This window comes from Cyrtonyx montezumae, unplaced genomic scaffold (assembly GCF_038088225.1).
Source record: "Cyrtonyx montezumae isolate F1298 unplaced genomic scaffold, pur_monq_1.0 scaffold_10, whole genome shotgun sequence".
NCBI lineage: Eukaryota > Metazoa > Chordata > Aves > Galliformes > Odontophoridae > Cyrtonyx > Cyrtonyx montezumae.
The window spans coordinates 41591011-41610431 of NW_027071826.1; the positions used below are offsets into that span (position 1 = coordinate 41591011).

The 19421-nt window shown below is 59.3% G+C and overlaps 4 protein-coding genes across 4 annotated transcripts; 3 read left to right on the forward strand and 1 right to left on the reverse strand.

Annotated features, from left to right (window-relative positions):
• The first annotated feature begins 2823 nt into the window (after window positions 1–2823).
• Window positions 2824–13300, forward strand: ZDHHC5 (zinc finger DHHC-type palmitoyltransferase 5). The gene is made up of 11 exons (XM_065755067.1): window positions 2824–3515; window positions 6991–7112; window positions 7546–7703; window positions 7819–7988; window positions 8196–8298; window positions 8815–8906; window positions 9010–9142; window positions 9567–9690; window positions 10441–10553; window positions 10706–11589; window positions 11891–13300. The coding sequence occupies exons 1-11, from the start codon at window positions 3412–3414 to the stop codon at window positions 12054–12056; spliced, it is 2169 nt and encodes a 722-aa protein (XP_065611139.1). The 5' UTR covers window positions 2824–3411; the 3' UTR covers window positions 12057–13300.
• Window positions 13301–13754: 454 nt separating this feature from the next.
• On the reverse strand, window positions 13755–15215 carry MED19 (mediator complex subunit 19). The gene is made up of 5 exons (XM_065755068.1): window positions 14995–15215; window positions 14576–14832; window positions 14412–14508; window positions 14239–14333; window positions 13755–14102 (listed from the first exon to the last, which is right to left on the reverse strand). Exons 1-5 carry the CDS (start codon window positions 15188–15190, stop codon window positions 14034–14036), a joined length of 714 nt encoding a protein of 237 aa, XP_065611140.1. The 5' UTR covers window positions 15191–15215; the 3' UTR covers window positions 13755–14033.
• A 204-nt stretch (window positions 15216–15419) lies between these two features.
• On the forward strand, window positions 15420–17630 carry TMX2 (thioredoxin related transmembrane protein 2). Its single transcript, XM_065755070.1, has 8 exons — window positions 15420–15638; window positions 15886–15946; window positions 16089–16202; window positions 16486–16562; window positions 16651–16757; window positions 16844–16909; window positions 16995–17124; window positions 17262–17630. The coding sequence occupies exons 1-8, from the start codon at window positions 15450–15452 to the stop codon at window positions 17406–17408; spliced, it is 891 nt and encodes a 296-aa protein (XP_065611142.1). The 5' UTR covers window positions 15420–15449; the 3' UTR covers window positions 17409–17630.
• A 123-nt stretch (window positions 17631–17753) lies between these two features.
• On the forward strand, window positions 17754–18537 carry SELENOH (selenoprotein H). The gene is made up of 3 exons (XM_065755071.1): window positions 17754–17952; window positions 18038–18183; window positions 18263–18537. Exons 1-3 carry the CDS (start codon window positions 17810–17812, stop codon window positions 18361–18363), a joined length of 390 nt encoding a protein of 129 aa, XP_065611143.1. The 5' UTR covers window positions 17754–17809; the 3' UTR covers window positions 18364–18537.
• Window positions 18538–19421: the final 884 nt, after the last annotated feature.

Below are 19421 nucleotides of genomic sequence, written 5' to 3' on the forward strand. Positions count from 1 at the left end.
GTGGATCCTGCATATAGTTTGTGTTTCTCCAAGATACCAGGGTGAATGACAGGACTGGTCAAGTTTCGGTATTGTTTGGGCCCCAAGAAAAGAGAAGATACCTTAAAGTTACACAGCAGAGATCCCAGCCTGGAGTGCCACACTACACGGCGTTTCAGATGCAAACCAAATATTCCAGGCTGCAGTAGGAGTGGACCTTCAGCCTGGCAGTCGGGACACACAGGTGCCCAAGCTGTAGTTTGTGTATAAAGAGAAGATTCTTCACCAGAGAGTGTTTGGGCACTGGAGCAGGCTCCCCATGGCAGTAGTCATAGACCCAAGCTGCCAGAGCTCAAGGAGCATTTGGGCAATGCTTTGAAACACAGCGCTTGAATTTTGGAGCTAGGAGTTGGACTCAGTGATACTTTTGGGTCCCTTCCAACTCAGGATGTTCTGTGTTTCTGTCTTCACTCTTGCACTGATGTGGGTAGCTCACTCCAGCACTGCCTGATCTTTTCTACACTGAGCTGAGCTCTCACGTGGACCTTTGCAGATGCCACAGCATGCCCACTCACCCTGGGAGAGGAGTTGGAGCCCTTTAATGTATGCACCTGTCATTAGGTGGTGCCTTGGGAAGAGCTCGGGCAGAGCTGAGCAGGACCTTGAACTGGGGAAGGTCTCAAGGGGAACGTCTGTGGACAGCGTCTCATCTTGGGCAAGGAGATTGCTCCCTGTAAAGAACAGGATAGAGGGGTGAGGAGTTGCGAGCTTAAATCTGCCAGTATCTGTTTAGATTTGAGGTGTGGCTGTTCTCACGGCGGAGCCTTTCAAAGGGCTGGGGTGTCCTGTTACAGCTGAGGAGCACGTTAACAGATGGTTTCTGCTAAAGCAATTAGCAGTGATGTCATCTTTCAACTTGGGGTAGCCTATCTCCAGGGCTATTGCCCGCCCACCTGTGGAGTTGCAGTGCTGGCTGCCCGGAGGTGAGCGGAGGGCTTCCAGCCAGCAGATCTGGGGCACTGTGCTCCTGTTGTGCTGGCTTTCCTCTCTCTCGATCATGAAGCAAAAAAGTTGCTTTCAAAAAAGTTTCTGTGAAGGAAGGGCCCTCTGCAGTGGGAGCGGTGCCTTGGTTAGTCAGCCCCACTGGCTGACGCCTTGCTTTGGGACTGAGATAACTAAGCCTAATAAGTTCTTGTCATTAACTAATCGTGCCCTTAATTTCGTGCTGCAGTTCTCTCAGCCTTCTCGTGTGTTTGGTCAGCGCTCAGAATTCCTGTCTACCTCTAAGAAAAAGCTTTGTGAGCAGAAGATTGTCATTATGGCTCTGTATCTGTGATCAGTGGTGTGGTGCAGGCCTTGTGATGGAGCACTGAGGCAGTGAGTGTGTGACAAATGGCGCAGAAGCTGCTCTAGCAGTAGCAGTCAATGAAGTAGAAGCTATGCCCAGATCATCCCTGAGCTGCAAATGGGTTCATGGTCTGCTTGATGCCTCCTCCTGTTCTCAGAAAGATAGGTTCTCCCATACACTTTGCCTTGCAGCAATCTGGCGCTCCCGCCTACACCCTTGGCATCAATCAGATGATACTCTTGAAGGCACCGTAAAGCCATCAGGTCTCTCTGCTGGGAACCTGGCTCTCCAAATCCCTTCCCTGGCCAGGGCACTGGTGTTCTCCACAGGCTTCTCTGCTTTGTGACCTCAGGGGGAAGAGGATGAGATTCCAGCTGCCTCTTCTGCAGCCTCCACCCAAATATCAGCTCTGTAAACCTCTGATTAGCCCCTTCACCTCGAGGCAGCAGGCATTCTGAGCATTAGAACTTGAGTTAGGACTGTAGAAAGGTACAGGCGTTGGGCTTGCAGTCTTACAGTCCCTAATCTTATTCCAGGCTCAGCGCAGATTTCCTGTGCAGTCCTGGGCACGTTGCTTAGCTTGGGTTTCTGTGTGGTGAATGGGGTGCAGTGGGCCCCGGGGATGGGCAGTGAGGTGTCTGGCTGTGCCCTCCCTAATTACAGCCTCCTCTCACTGCAGACTCGCAGATGTGATGAGGGATGCTGAGTTTAGGTGGCAGGCTTTGGGCTACGGCATTGGGCTGTGTCAGAGCCAGGCTTGGAGGTCACCTGCAAAAGGGTTCTGCTTCTTCCTGATTCTGTTTTCTTCCTCAGACAAATGTATTCTTGCTGTTCTGGACAGCTTAGTGGTGTTTCAATATTTTTACATGATCGTTTATCTTGCTAAGTTATTTCTGTCTTCTTTTTCTAGGTGGGGTGTGGCATTCTCAATGTTCCTGAGCTTTTCAAACGAGCAGATGGATTAATGAAGAGCAACTTTACCTCCCCTCCACTCGGTAAAAATGGAGCGGTTTGGAACATACTGAGACCTGCCCCTTGCTGCTTGGGCCGTGGGCAATGCAGACTTTTTCAGCACTGCTTCCACTGTTGCTTGTCTTTTGGGGGTATAAAAGCCCTCCCTGAAAACGCTCCTCCAGATCTCTGCTCGAGCTGCTGTGCTGCTCAGGAATGGTTTCCACAGTGAAGATCTGGTGCAATTCCTGTTGATTTGCAACAACTGAGTGGCAGCGAAGCCTGAGGGAAGGCCCACGGGGTCAGGAGAAAGAACAAGCAGGAAGAGGGTGAAAACGCACAATCCACTGGACCTTCCCCTCCAGCCCCCCTCACGAAGAAAGGATTTACAGCTCAACCTTACACCAGCTGTTCCTCGGCTTTAACAGTCAAGAGAGAAATAAATAAAATTAAATGGCCACCGCCAGGCAGCCAGCCTAGATTCTGGTGAAATCAGGGAGAGTGCTTCTGTATCGCCTCCAGGGAGGAGGAGGAGGAGGAGGAGGAAGAGGAGGAGGAGGTGGCACAGCAACGCTGCGAGGAAGCTGGGCAGATCGCTTGTGAGACAGCGGCCAGAGGGGGCTGTGGATATCAGATTGAAAAGGAGAAGTGGTTTCCTTGAGTGGCTTTTTGCAAGAAGTTTACCAGTATCTCTCGTTCCCAGGGTGCTCGCACGCACTGTGCTTCTTGCCTTGCTCCTGTCCCAGCACGGAAAGCTCACCTTCGTGTCTGGTGGCCGGTGCAAGCTGCATGGGGAGCTGCTTTTTGCACGCTCACAAGGGCTCTCAGCATTCCTGCCCCAACAACTGTGTTAAATCCAAATCCAGTTCTCTGTGCTGAAATTTTTGATGGTTTTAAGTCTCCTTCCCTGCACCCCTGAACTCTCGCAGGGCGGAGAGTGGCGTGGGCTCCTCAGGGCCTCTTGCTCCAGGGGCCGCCACGGACTTCTGCAGACAGCCTGCTCCACTCAGGAGTGACCCAGGAAGCTGGGTGGTGCTTTGGTCCCTTCCCTCTCCCCTGCCCTTCTCGCCTTGCTCTGACTCCAGCTGGGCCTGGGCTATGCTGCAGGGCAGATCCCCCACCAGAGCTCCAACATGCCGGCAGCATCTGGAAAGAGGTTCAAACCCAGCAAATACGTTCCGGTCTCAGCTGCTGCCATCTTCCTAGTGGGAGCCACCACCCTCTTCTTTGCCTTCACGTGAGTCCCAATCGCTTGGCAAAAGAGCAGGGAGGCCGGGGGGAGGTGTGGGTGCACGATGCGGGGCGATAGGTGCAGGGCAGGTACTGGGCAGGGTCTGTCTGGTGGAGGAGCTGACATGGCAGGTGGGCTGACACACTGTGTAGGGTGCAAAAACACCGCAGCACCCTGTGGTCCGCTGGAGTGGTTCAGTCCCAGCTGAATTTTGCTTGGTTTTCCCATGAGGCAAACCAGAGAAATGAGCCGTGGTGACGGACAGCGAGGCACCTCAGTGCTGTTCAGCTTCAGCTCCTGGCAGGCGCTTCACGGCTGCCTTCGGATGTTTGCATAACTCGCTTGTCTCGCTGGCAGTTCTCAGCCCCATCTGGGCTGGGAATTAGCTTGTGACCTGTATGGGGAAAATGACAGAGATAATTTTCTCCTTTGGAGCTCTTCAAAGTGGTTTGTCAGACTGGGGCAGTCTCTGTTATTCTTTAGAGTTTCGTAACCAATTTGTGAGCCGCAAAAGAAAGTTGAAGGAGGAGCACTCTGACCCCTGCGTGCATCCCTTTTTGCTGTTGGTGTCAGCCTGAGGAAGTGGGGAGGGTCTGGTGTTTCTGGAGAGATCCTGGAGGAGCCGGTCTACCTATGAGCCAGCAGGACCTGAGGCCAGCACTTGGGGGAAGCCTGTGTTTGGGGCAGTGTCCTTAACCCAGTGTTGGGTCCTGGTGCCCCATGGTTTGCTGCCGCTCTCTCAAACGCAGCTCTCAGTGGCCAGAAGGTCACTGTAGCTTTAACACACGGCAGCAACTGGGCAATAAAAGAGTAATTTGAGGACCAAAGGACAGAGCTGGTGTGATTTACTTCTTCCAGGCAGCTGGTGCTGTCATTCAGCAGGGTGTACCCAAGCCAAGACCGAGGACATCCATCAGCCGGGTGTTGTGGCAGCTTTGAGGCTGTTGAAGGAGATTTTGCTACTATGGGCTGCCGTGCCCTGCAGACCTGGTCCCGGCTGCTGCCACCCTGCAGTGCCAGCTGTGAGCTATGGGGCTGCTGGGAGCTGCTTATCAGTGCGAGGAACAGCTGCGGTCAGGCAGCGCGCTGCCGAGCAGGTTTGTTCAGCCCAGGAACACCTGGGCAGAGTCGCTTTAATTGTAGGTCAGTGGATGTTATTTAACCTACTTTAAACCACCAATCTAAATCTCCAGCGGAGTGGCAAAGCATGGTGTGCTTTCACGCAGGGTTGGGGTGGGGGGGAGATCATTGCTTCGTGCTTGTAGCACTCACAAGGCTGTGCCTCTGCAGCTGCTGGAGCAGGGAAGGAAGAAATGGGAAAGAGCTTGAGCTTATGGAACTGGTGGCATTTTGTGCCCTGCTCCTGAAAGGCTCCACTTGTGTGCCTCTCTCTAGGCATTGTTTATGGTATGTCAGCCAGGTGCCTTCCTTCGGGTCCATCCTGGCCTAGGGTTGGTATCTGTGGGCCAGGAATGAACACATTAATTTCATTTGAATGCATGGCAGTTGGACTGAGGTTTGTATTGCCAAGTGAGAGCTGGCAGGGGCACAGGTGCTCCCATCTGGATGAGACTGGCTTGGTGGCTTGGACACTGCTGGTTCCAGGCTGGAATTCCCCTGGGGATCAGTTAGTCCATTCCACACTTCTCTCTTACCAGGGTCTGGTTCCTTGTGGTGCACTCTGTTTTAAAGGACTAGACCTCATGCAGCAGTCACAGGGCTGAGGATGTGTTTGCAGGGTGAGGGGCTACAGATGGGCCTGCAGAGGGGAGGAGCAGCACAGCCTGCCTCGGTTGGGCTGTGACTCAGGTTGTGGCAGGCCAGGGCTGCTGGGTTCTCCGAGTTCTCTCATGTGCTGCCAAGGACAAGTCTCAGCAGCTCGCTGAGATGGGTGTATTCCACGCTCGAGTTCTGAGAGCCAGCTCTCAGGGTTCTGTGGGATGTGCGTGGAGCAGAGGGCAGCCCTGTGCTGGGATGGGACATGCATTCCTGCTGTGTCTGTTCTGGAGAGCAGAAGGCAGGGACACAGCAGTACTGAGATGGCTGCACAGCCTGGGCCTGCTGCTTGGATGCAGAGTCGGCTGGGCACAGCTTCTTGCAGCTCATCTGCTGCACCATGGGCATCCAGTGAGGCCCAATAAGGCCTTAGGCTGTGAGCTGGTCTCAGGGTGCTCAGCACCTTCTCCAGTCACTTCCCAAAGGCTGATGCTCAATCTGCCATCGAAGGGCATCATGGAGCAGGCACATCTGCCCTTGCAGTAATGGTGCTCCTGCCTGAGAGCTTGGGGCTGCTCAAAATGGAGGCTCCTTCCCTTCCCACGTGCCCCACAGCTTGCCCTCTGCACAGACCTGTCCTGCTGGCTCTCAGGCTGCACAGCAGGGCCAGCTGCCCCAGGAGGCTGGGCTGGCAGTTGTGACTGCAGGAGCCACTCCTTGCCCCCAGGAGCTCCTTGAGGAATGGTGGCAGTGCCATCACAGATAGGCTCAGGCATGGAGGCATCGCCCAGGGTGAGGCTGCCATCACAGTGGTGTGCTCGGCAGACTCTCAGGTGGCTTGGGAGGGCAAGCAGTACCCCAGGGCTTGCCCTCCCTTCCTGCCAGCCACACCACACCACGCAGTGGGACCCACAGTCTGACTGCTTCTCCCAGGTGAGTGGCAGCACGTGCCCCCTTTGCCGCTCCCTGCTCAAGGGCTGTGCTGGATTATGGTGCTGACACCATATGTCGCCCTGCTCACACAGCACTGTGCTCTGCCCCCTCTGCACTCACCGCCTAAATCCATCTGTGTTTATCACTGCGGGGGGAAAGAGAGGGACAGATGCTGCCCTAGATCCATGGGATTAAAGTCCCAGCAGCAAAGAAGATTAGGGAATTACGCTGGCGCCTCCAAGGGGGAAGCCCTCTGCCCTCAGCCTGCACCCAGCTGGGGCAGGGTGGTGGGGATGGCTCCAAGAAGGAGCTGGGTGCCAGCAGGGGCAGTGGGCACCTCAGGCAGCAGCTCTGGGCTGGATTCGGGCTCAAGGCTGCTGGTTTTGTGTCTGCTCGTGGGGTCCCCAAGTGCTACCTGTGCTCGCTGACAAGACAAAGGAAGGGTGTCGCTAAGGGAGCAATATTCATCCTATTCATCCCCATGCCAGCACAGCTTCTCGCAGCCCACGTGGCACTGCCAGTCTGACTGGCTCTGCCTGTTCTTGCCACCACTAAGAAGGGACACGTGTTGTGCCTCAGATGATTGCTGGAGCACTTTCTGTGCACATACCCCTGGGCACGTCCACAGGGATGGCTGACACACTTGGGGTGTCCCCAAAGCTGGCAGAGTAGCCACCCCGTTCCAGCAGCCCTTCTGCAGGGGGTTCAGCCACTGCTCCTGGAGGGAAGCTGGGCCATTGTGACCAGCACCGGGTGCAGCAGGCCGGCCTGGCCCTGCAGTGCCCAAGGAACTGCTCGTAGGACAGGTGTCACAGAGCCTTTGTCTCTGCAGGTGCCCGTGGCTCAGCCTCTACGTCTCCCCAGTCATTCCCATCTACAATGCTGTCGTCTTTCTCTTTGTGCTGGCCAACTTCAGCATGGCCACCTTCATGGACCCAGGCATATTCCCACGAGGTGAGTGTGGCTCAGCTTGCGAATCATTTGGGATAGAGCTAGTTCCTTCCTCAGGGGGAAAGAGGATTCCCTGATCCCAGAGCACTTGGGGAGAGCCTTCTTTGCCCTGCCTGGCTGGGATCAGATGGTGACAGATGCTGCTGGGAGGTTGCTCTGGGTTCATGGCCCAGCTGTTTGGTAGGATCAAGTGGTGAAAGTCACATAAGTCCTGGCATCTTGTATGTGCTGCCTTGGGCTCAGATGGGTGCTGTGGTTTTGGGGCACAGCCTCTTTTACCTGTATTTAGTGGTCCCTGGGACAGTCTGGGGGATTTGCAGTGGGACAGAGGAGGGCTTTGCTGGGCATCTCCAGGTGGGGAGGGAAGAAGGCCAGCTGGGATTTGGCAGCACATCCCTCCACCCCGACATGTGGTTGTGCTTGTGTTCCCTGCTAGCTGAGGAAGATGAGGACAAGGAAGATGACTTCCGAGCTCCACTTTATAAGACGGTGGAGATCAAGGGCATTCAGGTGCGCATGAAATGGTGTGCAACCTGCCGCTTCTACCGGCCACCTCGCTGCTCCCACTGCAGCGTCTGCGACAACTGTGTGGAGGTGAGCAGCTGCTGGGGTGCCTCTGTGTTTTGCCACAGAGCTGAGCCATCAGTCCCAAAAATCCTCGTGCAGACACTGCCAGCCAAGCTCCTCACTGTCTTCTCCCCACCACCAGGAGTTTGACCATCACTGCCCCTGGGTGAACAACTGTATCGGGCGACGCAATTACCGTTACTTCTTCCTCTTCCTGCTGTCACTCACCACGCACATCATGGGGGTGTTCGGCTTTGGTTTGCTCTACGTTCTCTACCAGGCAGAGCTCTCTGGTGTCCGCATGGCCGTCACGTATCCTCTGTGCTCCCAGAAGAGTCTGGAGGGGGGACAGTGCTGTGGGGCTGGGGGGCGTATGTGGTGTAGCAGAGCTGTGATGTTCATAGAATTGTTTGAAGGGGGAGGGCCCATAAAGGTCATCTAGCCCTACTTCCCTGCAATGAACGGGGACATTTACAGCTATATGTTCCTCCAGCATATTCCTTATCTGCCTGCCTGCAGTATGGCTGTGATGTGTGTGGCCAGTTTGTTTTTCATTCCTGTCGCTGGCCTCACTGGGTTCCACGTGGTGCTTGTGGCAAGGGGCCGCACTACCAACGAGCAGGTACGTGTGCTGGCTGTTGTGGGGTGCTTAGCTGGTGTCAGACCATTGGGATGGCCTCGGGGGCTTCCTTCTACAAGTGGACATAGACGGGGTGGGTTGAGTAAGTCACTTCTGCCAGGGTAGTTGAAGGAGGAGTGCCATCAGTGTGGGAGAGGAGTTTGATCTCCCCTCATTTGTGCAGCCTGGAGAAAGGGGATCTCACTCTGCTATTTGAGGGGTGGTCATGGGTAAGAATCGCAGCAGGCCCTTAGGAGTTGACAGTGGAAGGGCAGGAGGCAATGGGTGCAGCTTGAACCAAAGCGGTTCCATTAGACATTAGAGAAAGACCTCTCTGATGGGAGTAGTCCTGGAACAGGGGCCTGGAAATGGGGGAGTCTCCATCCTTGGCACTACTCAGCAATTGTGCCGGGCACATCCTGAGCACACTGACTTGGTTGGGCTTGCTGAGGGTGGGAGCTGGATCAGAGACCTCCCTTGGCTGCCACCCACACCAATGCGATGCCCCCCATCCTGCAGGTGACGGGCAAGTTCCGAGGGGGTGTCAACCCTTTCACCAATGGTTGCTGTAAGAATGTGAGCCGGGTCCTGTGTAGCTCCCCAGCCCCCAGGTGAGTGTGGTGGTGCCTTCCCAGCCCTCCCGTACCCAACTTAAGCACCCCCAGCTGTGGGTCTTCACCACGTTGTCTGCCCCCTCTCCCTGGGTCCTGGCAGGTACCTCGGGCGCCCAAGGGCTGAGCAGACGGTGCTGGTGAGACCCCCCTTCCTGCGGCCCGAGGTGTCCGATGGCCAGATCACTGTCAAGATCATGGACAATGGTATCCAGACAGAGCTGAAGAGGACGAAGGTGAGGAAGGGGGGAGTTAGCACTCCCCACATTGGGGTCCTGTGTGGAGCCCAGGGGTGCAAGCCTGCATCCGTGAGTAAAGAACCGAGTGAGCCTTGTCGCATTCCACCTTCTCCATGTCGTCTCGTTCTGTGTCCCCTCGGGATAGAAATTACATCCCTCCCATGTGGCAGTGACTGCATGAGGCTTTGCACACTCCATTGCCCTTCCCTATCCTGTCCTTTGCCCTCGCTGCATTGTTTGGAGGTTTTCTCTTCCACGGCACTTCCCAGCACCTGGGACACATGCTGCCCTCAAGCGCTCAGGATGTTGGACAGGCCCAGGGGCACCCAGGGCCCCGTAACGCCACTGCATGCCCCCTGCCTGCTAAGGGGAGGGCTGAGGCCTCGGTGCCCTGCTGACCCTTTGCGCTTTGTCTCTGCAGTCCAAAGGAAGCCTGGAGGTGACGGAGAGCCAGTCTGCTGACGCCGAACCGCCACCCCCACCTAAGCCAGACCTCAGCCGCTACACGGGCCTGAGGACACACTTAACCCTGGCCACCAACGAGGGTAAGGAGGGCATGCAGGGTCCCAGCCAGCCGCTGGGAGGGAAGCCCAGGGCTGTGCCCGGCAGACCAGGAGCCAGGGCTGCAGGAACAGGCTGTGGGGTAGACCCGAAGCACGTCAGCACCGCTGCATTGTGGAACAGGGTGTGCCTGTGTCTCTGGGCTGCTGCACGTGCCCCTTGTGACCGGAGAAGCCTGTGGGATGCTTCCAGCCAGCTCTCCTCCATCGGAGAAGAGCAGGAAGCCAAGCTGAGAGCGCTGCTCGGCAGCGAGGTGCTTGTCCTAAGCCACTGAGATGCTGTGGGCAGGCTTGTGGGCTTTTTTGATGTAGTTGGGCACAGGAGCACAGGCAGCGTGGAGGAGGAGAAGGAATGGCAGGCTTGGCTTGGTGGCAGAGGCGGTGTTTATTGCAGCCTGTGTGACTTGCTTGCCCTGCTTCCCTGAGCTCTAGCGAAACAGTGCTCGGAGACACCTGCGTTGGCTTGGCAAGAAAGGTGGGATGTGAACAGGGCCACTACAGGGACAGGGAAGTGCCTGCCTGAAACACTGTGCTGTGGGGACCCATTTTCCATCCCACTCCATTTCATCCATCCCTGGAGTGCTCCTCTCCCCAGCCTGTTCCTCTCACCTCCACCCCCATGGTCTGTCCTCCTAAGGCTCAGAGCCGGTTCTGGGGAAGGGAGGGAGGACTCCGTGCAGCATTTGCATTAATGGCCACCCGTGTGAGTGTCTTTCTCTCTTCCCCTGCCTGCAGACAGCAGCTTGCTAGGCAAGGACAGCCCCCCGACACCCACCATGTACAAGTACCGGCCTGGATACAGCAGCAGCAGCAGCTCAGCTGCCCTGCCCCATTCCACCAGCGCCAAGGTAAAGCTGTGCACGTGGCTGGCTGGCAGGCAGCACTCATACGGGGCTGCTTTTGTGCTCCTTGCTGTGGCTTTCTGGGTGGTGGGTTTGTGGTGGGAATTTTGTGTGGCTCCTGCATTCCCGGGAGTGACTCCTGTGTTCCCATCCCACAGCTGAGCCGAGTGAACAGCCTGAAGGAGCCCAACTCCATCGGCGAGGGCGGCCGCAAGCCCAGCTACCGCTCAGAGCCGAGCCTGGAGCCTGAGAGCTTCCGCTCTCCCACCTTCGGCAAGAGCTTTCCTTTCGACCCACTGTCCAGCGGCTCCCGCTCCTCCAGCCTCAAGTCAGCCCAGGGCACGGGCTTTGAGCTGGGCCACCTGCAGTCCATCCGCTCTGAGGGCACCACCTCCACCTCCTACAAGAGCCTGGTGAACCAGACGCGCAACGGGAGCCTGTCCTATGACAGCCTGCTCACACCTTCCGACAGCCCCGACTTCGAGTCGGTGCAGGCCGGCCCCGAGCCTGACCCACCGGTGGGCTACACGTCGCCCTTCCTCTCGGCCCGCATCGCCCAGCAGCGAGAGACCGACCTGCACGGCCGCTTTGCCTCCGCCGTCTCACCCAAGCATGTGCCACCCCGCGAGCCCTCACCCGTGCGCTATGACAATCTCTCCCGCCACATCGTGGCGTCCATCCAGGAGCGGGAGAAACTGCTCCAGCAGTCGCCCGCCGCGGGCAGGGAGGACGATGTGGGGCTGGCGGACTCGGGCATCCAGTCGACGCCGGGCTCCAGCAATGCCCCCCGCACCAGCTCTTCCTCGGACGATTCGAAGCGCTCGCCTCTGGGCAAGAATCCGCTCACCCGCCCGGCCCCTCCCCGCTTCGGCAAGCCTGAGCCCTCGCACGCTTTGCGGGTGCGCTCCCTGGGCTCTCCTGAGCAGCCCGCCGCCCCCCACCTGGGCAAATCTGTGTCTTACAGCAGCCAAAAACCAGCAGCGTCTCAGGCCAGCGTCCCCGAGACCGAGGAGGTGGCCTTGCAGCCGTTACTGGCACCAAAGTGAGTTTGGCACCGTCTGCCCCACGCGGTGTGCACCTCAGCTCCTCACTGGGGGGGGGGGTGGAGGGATGGCTGGGGGAAGTCCTGCTGGCGCAGAGCTGGTGCTGTCCATGCGACCCTAGGAGACTTTGTGGGCTTCTTGGTGGGCTTGAGGGACATCTGGCTGCCTCGTGTCCCTGGGGAGGGTAGGGCTGCATCTTTGCTCCACCACGCTGGGGTCCTGCTCTCCCCTTTCCCACGCTTTGCCACGCTCCATCCCCGTGCTCACCTTCTCACCCCGTGTGCTTGCTTCCTTCACCAGAGACGAGATGCAGATGAGAACATCCTACAGCAAGTCCAACGGGCAACCCAAGAGCCTGAGCTCGGCCGCCCCCGGCTCGGGATCCGTGCCTGTCAGCAGCCCCACGCGTGGAGGAGTCAAGAAGGTCTCTGGTGTGGGGGGCACCACGTACGAGATCTCAGTATGAGGGGCAGAGCCGCTCGCCCGCTCACCTCCTGGCTGGGCACCCGCTGGCACCGGAGGGCTCCGTGGGCACAGGATGCTCTGCAGCCCCCGGCCGACTGGGGGAGGGCGAGGAAATGGGCCAGAAGCCCCAGGGCTTTTTGCCTCCCTTTTTCCAACCCCTCCCTGGGACTCAGGCGCTGACTCACAGCCCGGCAGGACTGTGTGGGGCGGGGATGCTGCCCTGGCCAAGTGGGGGGGCCGTGGGGGGGGCCGTGTCCCGCAGCCTCGCGCCCTGCTGCCGTTGGCCGGGCAGCCACTTGTGGGCCTTGTGCAATCAATCGCTCGCCTAGCGTGGTAGGAATGGATTGTTTTTAAACCAGAATAACTTTTTTTTATTATTATTGTTACGGATTCTATTTTTTTTCTCTTTCTGAGTTACCAGGTGTGTGTATATATAAATATCTATATATATAAATATAAATATTAAAAAAAAAGCAAAAAAAAAAAAGCAGAAATTATATATCTTATCCAGAGAGAGGAAGAAACCACCCCTTCCCCTTCCCTGCCTGGGCCACCACCTCGCATGGGCCAGGACCCCTGTGCTCAAGGGAGAAGAAGGGGGAAACGCTCGGGGGCTCCTGGGGGTCACAGGGTGCCGATGCCACACTGGGGCCCGTGGGATCCTGGACCCCTCCGCTGGGTCCTGTCAGGCTGTGGGCTGCCCTCCTGGGTGCTTGGATTTGGAGCCCCTTGTGCCCAGCATCTCCCCTCCCCAGTGGCTACAGGATGTGGTGCAGAGCAGGTGATGGCCGGGGGAGCTGCTGGCATGCAGGAGCAGGTGAGGGCTGCAGCCTTTCTGCACCTGCAGGTTTTGCTATTTTTCCTTTTGTTTCAATGTTTCCCCAAGCTTTGTGTTAGTTATTTTTTTTTATTGTTTTTTTTAAATGGGTGATCGGGTTTTCTGGCTGTCATGTGGTTGTTTTTTATTTCATCTGGGGAAGAAGGCCAGCGAGGCACATCCCTGTCAAGCAATATTTTCTCATCACATGCCAAAAACGCAGCCAAGGAGTCCAGTGCTGCCCTGCCACCCCCAACCCTGCTGGGGAGCCCACCCTGCACCGGGCCCACAGAACTTCACGCACTACTTGACTCTTTCTCTATGGCAATATCTCTCCTGTGGCCTCTGCAGAGCCATGCCATTGTTTTTTTATTATTATTAGCCATTTTAAAAACGAGGAATAAAAGGATATTTAATGAGCCACCTCAGCGGGCATGCGTGTGCTTTGTGTGGCGTCCAGGGATGGAGCATTCCCTGAAGGTTCCTGTCCTTCACTTCTCAGCTTTCACTCCCTCCTCTGGAGGGGAAAGGAAGGGGGCCAAGGAGAGCTGAGCCCTCAGCCTCCAGGGCCTCACAGCTGGGATGTACTTTCTCAGGGTGCTTTGGGACACAGTGCTCCCACTGCAGGTAAGTGGAGCTGTGAGGGCCCTAAGCAGGAAGATGTCCCAGGACTCAGTGAGGTTGTGGCTCTTCTGTGGGAGCACCCACAGGGGCAGTCCTGGAGGACACAGTGCTGTTCCAGGGTCACTCGTGTCCTCCTGTCCCCTTTCCTTCACAGCCCAGATAGCTTTAAGGGCTGGAGTATGATGGGGCTGAGCCAAGGCCTCTGCTCCTTGCCCTGCCCCGCTGGCCAACAGTCAAAGCCGCCACTGGCACCAGCTCCTCCTCAGAGCAGACTTTAATTAAAAGGTTAAAAAAGAGAGATCCCAATGCACCATGTTGTTTAGGTATAAGAGACCAAAGGTAGTAATCCTCATTCCAGCAGTGTCCGTGTCACCAGGTCCCCACTGGCCACACAGTGCAAGCGGGGGGGCTGCAGGGCCACACTCTCTGCAAGTGAGGGCCATGACTGTCCACACTTCCCCGTTATGCTCTGTGAGAGGGACGAGTCCACAGCAGGCAGCTGGGGCTGGGAGCTCCAGTGAGCGGCACGGCACAGCCTCACCGCAGGCTGCTGCTGCTGCTGGCCTGCGAGCTGCCCACCCCTGGGTGCTCCGGGCTGTGCCGGTTCTGCAGAAGAAGGATAGGCATGAGGCCTTGTAAAAGTGCAGTGGTGCCAAGCACTGCTGAGGCCAAAAGCATGGAGCTGCCCAAACTCCAGCCTGGCACAGGCCTGGGGCAGGCAGCACGCTGGCTCCCAACCTACCTTCTTTTTCTTTTTCTCCTTCTTCTTCCTTTTCCGTTCCGGATCCTCCTCTTTCTTCTTCTTCTTTTTCTTGTGGTCTGAATCCGAGGGGGTTTCTGCAGGAATCAGGGGTGGGGTGAGTGTGGTGCAGGGCTAGCAGCAGGGTTAGCACGGCCTGCAGGGCACAATCCTACCTGGGGGGACGGGGTCCTGCGTGCGGCTCTGCTTGTGCTTGTGCTTGTTCTTTTTCTTGGGCGGCTGGATGTGCATCAGGCGGCACTGCTCTGGCAGCTGCAGGGGCCGAGGTCAGAGGGCCCTCACTTCACCCCCACCCCCCCGGCCCTCCCCAGGCGCTCACCGGGCCAGCGTGCAGGCGGAAGCCGGTCAGCATGGTGCCGGTGAGGGGCGTGAAGGAGCTGCCGCAGATGGGCGGCTTCTCGATGAGAGAGCGCAGGCTGCTGTTGTCGTGGGAGCCGGGCAGGTCGATCATGCCGGGCAGGTCGGGGAGGAAGTTGCTGAGCTTCTCCTTCACCTTCTTGCCGCAGAACTTGTTGTAGGCGTGCTCCAGGTTGTAGTGCGTGATCAGGTTGGTGCTGCCCGTCAGCTCCGTGCTGCCTGCGGGCGGACGGGCCCCTCAGCGCCCCTAAGCGCCCCGACCCTACGCGCCCATTGGTTCCGCGCGCCGTCACTCCGCGCCTCCCGCCCGCTCCCTCTCTCCTCATTGGCTCCGCGCGCCACCCGTCACGCTTTGGCCCGCCCCCGCAGTCCGCCCCGCACCTGGCAGCTCCCGCAGCAGGTAGAACGGGCCGGCGGCGGCCTTCCGTGCTGCGTCCTCGCCCGGCGGCGGCACGGCGGCAGCGGGAGGCGGCGCGGCCCCGGATCCTGCCGCCTTAGCAGGCCCGAAGCCCAGGGCGGCGGCGGCGGTGGCGGGCGGCTGCTCGGCCCCGCCGAACAGCGCCGAGAAGTTCTCCATCTTCCCGGCCTGCCCCGCGCGGGGGCCGCCCCGCCCCCGCCGCGCGCCGATTGGCCGGGCACCGCCCCGGTTGCTAAGGGAGACGTGGGTTCAGCCTTTCGATTGGCCGCTTCTCTCTTCTCCCATCATTGGTCCGCGGCGCCGAGCGTTCTTGTCACTGCCGCTCGCGATTGGCCAGCGAGCGAGGAAGTCCTGCCCCACGCGGACGTACGGGCAGCCGGCCCAATAGGAACGCGGCGGACGGTCGGCGGAGGACAAGATGGCGGTGCTGGCCCCGTTGCTGGCGCTGCTCTACTCGGTGCCGGGCTTGTGTCGCTGGCTGGCGCGGCCCTACTATCTGCTGTCCGCGCTGCTCGCTACTGCCTTTCTGCTCGTCCGTAAGGTCCCGCCGCTGTGTCGCGGGCTGCCCTCGCAGCGGGAGGATGGCAACCCCTGCGACTTCGACTGGGTGAGCGGCTCTACGCGGGCCGCCTGCACTGCTCTGGGCTTCTCGGGCCCTGCTGCGGCAGTCCCTCTTTGCGGCCCCTACTCGGTTATCGAGGGGAGGCGGAGACTGGAGGCTGGCGCGGCTGCTTGTCCTTGTGCAGGGAACAGTCGGAGTAGGGGAGCGTTGCGGGGCTGATCGGCTGCCTCCGGGGTGGTGGTGGCTGTGGCTTTGAGGGCACCCCTGCTCATAGCTTTTCTCTCCTGTGCAGCGGGAGGTGGAGATTCTCATGTTCCTCAGCGCCATCGTGATGATGAAGAACCGGCGCTCCAGTGAGTGGGGGCTGCACTGTGCGTGGGGAGGCTGCTTATGGGGCATCTCTGTGCTGTGGAGGAGCAGAGGAAAGAGGTGGTGTCTGGGCCTGAGAGAGAAAAAGGGGATGTGATTTTATCTCTGATGTTTTCTCCTTCGCAGTCACTGTGGAGCAGCACATTGGGAACATCTTCATGTTCAGCAAAGTAGCCAATGCCATCCTCTTCTTCCGTCTTGACATCCGCATGGGCCTGCTCTACCTCACGCTTTGCATTGGTGAGTCCTGTGGGGAAGGAGGTGGGATCTGCGATACAGGGACTGCAGCAGTGCCCTTGGCAGGCCTTGTCCTTGCCCATTGTGTGTGTCGCCTGCCTGAGATGGGACTGGAGCCCTCTTGCCTTGTGCTGTTGGTGCTCTTTGTAGCCATGTAGGCTGTTCAGGGGAAGGAGGGAGCCTCCTCCAGGCTGAACCTGGGTCTTTTGGGTGTTCCAGAAGTGGAAAAAGGGGGTGGAAGTCTCTCTCCAGGTGGGCCTTGGACTCAGGGATGCTGTTGTTGCAGTGTTCCTGATGACCTGCAAGCCACCCCTCTACATGGGGCCTGAGTATATCAAGTACTTCAGTGATAAGACCATAGACGTGAGTATCTTGTGCCCAGTCTGGGCTGGCACGGTGTGCTGGGTTCCCTGCTTACTGTCTCCTTTTGACCCACATGCTCCTTTGGCAGGAGGAGCTGGATCGGGACAAGCGGGTGACCTGGATCGTTGAGTTTTTCGCCAACTGGTCCAGTGAGTGCCAGTCCTTTGCCCCCATCTTTGCTGACCTCTCTCTCAAGTGAGTGATGCCTGCTTGAGGCCTTGGTGAGTCACCCCAAGCCCAGTGGTCACTCACAGCACTCAGTGCTGTGTTATGCTTCCCAGGTACAACTGCTCAGGGCTGCACTTTGGGAAGGTGGATGTTGGCCGATACACAGATGTCAGCACCAGGTCTGTGGGGCTGAGAGGGTGGGGGAGACAGTACACCTTCCAAGTGCCTTGGTGTCATTGTCTGCTTCTTGCCTTCCTCCTGCAGGTATAAGGTGAGCACCTCACCCCTCACCAAGCAGCTGCCCACCCTCATCCTCTTCCAGGGTGGGACGGAGATCATGCGTCGCCCACAGATTGACAAGAAGGGCCGGGCCGTTTCCTGGACCTTCTCTGAGGTATGTAGGGGGCAGGGTGACGTTCCAGCCCATCCCCAGGGAATGGGATGTGCTCAGAAGCTCCTCACAGGCAGTCTTGGAAAGTGGAGGGTAAGGGGGAAGTCACTGCTGTTGCTAATGCTGTGCTCTGGCTGCAGGAGAATGTGATCCGGGAGTTCAACCTCAATGAACTCTACCAGAAAGCCAAGAAGCAGTCGAAGCCACGGGATGAGGGCTCTGAGGAGCCTCCTGAGGGACAAGCAGCAGCTGGACTTGCCAATGGGGAGACCAAGAAGGAGAAGTAGGAACTGCCTGCGTTCTTACCTGTCACCACTCCACTGTCCCCTGTGGCTGGGGACCAGGCAGCGCTGGCTGGGGGGCCCTGCACGTAACACTGAGCCCGGGGGCCGCTGCTCCCTCTGCCCGTGCTGGCCGGGACCCGCGCTAGCCCTCAGCCCCGCCGGTTCCTGGGGAGGGTAGGGCCGGGAGCCGGGCCTGCATCCTTTGGTTGACAATAAACGTTCTGTGCGCGTTCCCGTGTCCGCTCCGTGCGCGTACAGGGTAGGCCGCCAGGCGGGGGGCGGGACCGCTTCTGCCATCCCGCGCGCTGATTGGTTCCTTCAGCGGAAGTGCCGGGGTAGGGAGCTCGCGCGCAGCACTGCGGCACCGCCCCTCGCGGTGTCCGTCGCGTGGTGGCGGGAGCGGGATGGCTGCCCGCGGCAGGAAGCGCGCCGCGCGGCGCCCGGCCGAGCCCGAGGCGCGGGTGGATCCCCCCGAGAAGCGGCCCCGCGACGCGGCCGAGGGCAGCCCCGGGAACGGCGGTGGCCCCCGCGTCGTTATCGAGCACTGGTAAGTGAACCTCCCCACCCCCCGGCAGCCGGGGCCGTGTGCGGGGCTGAGGCCCCGCGGACCCGCTAACCGCCGCGTCCTATAGCCGTAGCTGACGCGTATACGGACGCAACGCGGCCGCGCTGAGCGAGGCGCTGCGCGGGGCCGTGGCCGCTCTGGAAGTAGAGATCAATCCGCAGCAGCCCCGCAGGAACAGCTTCGAGGTGTCCCTGGTGAAGGAGGACGGCAGCAGTGAGTGCCCGGGGCCGCGAGGGGGTGTGTGTGTGGGGGGTGGTGCCTTAGCTGCCCTGACCCTTGCGTCCGCTCGCAGCCGTGCAGCTGTGGAGCGGCATCGGGAAGGGGCCGCCCCGCAAGCTGAAGTTCCCCGAGCCCGCGGCCGTGGTGGAGGCTCTGCGGAGCAGCCTGGCCTAGGGGCGGCCGGCACGAAGCATGCCCGGAGCGAGCGCCCGTGAAGAGACGGCACCAAGGGGGGGCACCGCCCCCAGTATCGTCTCCGATGCCGAAGCTCCTCCGCACAAAGACCGGACCCCAGCGGCCCCCCAGCCATTACCCGGCGCCGTTTCCCCAATAAAGCTCTGCGGCTCCATTACACGACTCTAGTGCTTTATTTCAGGGACAAACTGAGCAGGGACACTGTGCACTCTTTTGGTCTAGGGGACGGGGGTTAGCAGTTCTCCTACCCGAGGACGTCCACCTCCCCATCCGACTCAGACGAGGGGGTGGGACAGGGGCACACGGTGCCGGGGGGCAGACACAGCTGTGCTGTCCCCACATCCACCTCCTCTGGGTCGTCCTCCTCCAGCCCACTGGCAGTCGGCGGGAGCCACGGCTTTGTTTCCATCCGGGCCTCCACAGCGATGGGCTCGACGGAGAACCTCCTGTCCCTCACCACCTCCCACCCGCGTCGGCCTTCCATCCTCCTCAGTTTCAGCCGCTCCACGGGGTGGGCCGGACTCGTGGTCTTTGGAGGGAGCAGCTGTTCCTGGGAGGCATCGCCTACCGGGACACCGCCGGACCTGGGGCCATGCAGACAGCTGCGGTCAAGCTGCCAGCGGGGCCCGGGCCGCACCAGGCCGTCCTCCCGAAGCTGCAGCGACTCAAGCTCAGCCACGCGGAGCTGGCGGGCGACCGCCAGCACGTCCTGCACTTCGTCCCAAGAGGCGTCCAGCTCAGCCGTGTACAGGAAGTGTATCACTTTGCGCAGCGTCGCGATCTTCAGCCCCTCGAGCTCCAGCACCACGCGGCGTCCCTGGGCGGGCAGCTGGCGGGCCAGGCACTCCGAGAAGAACGGGCTCCACACCGACAGCACACAGCAGTGCGCAACCACCACCTCCCCTGCAATGAACACGTGGCTGCGGCTGGCCAGGCCTCTCCCGAGGACGGCGAGAGAGTCCCTTCGGGCGGCCCACACAGCCGACTAGCGAGCCCGGTTACCTTCAGCCCGCAGGAGCACGTCGCAGAAGACGTCC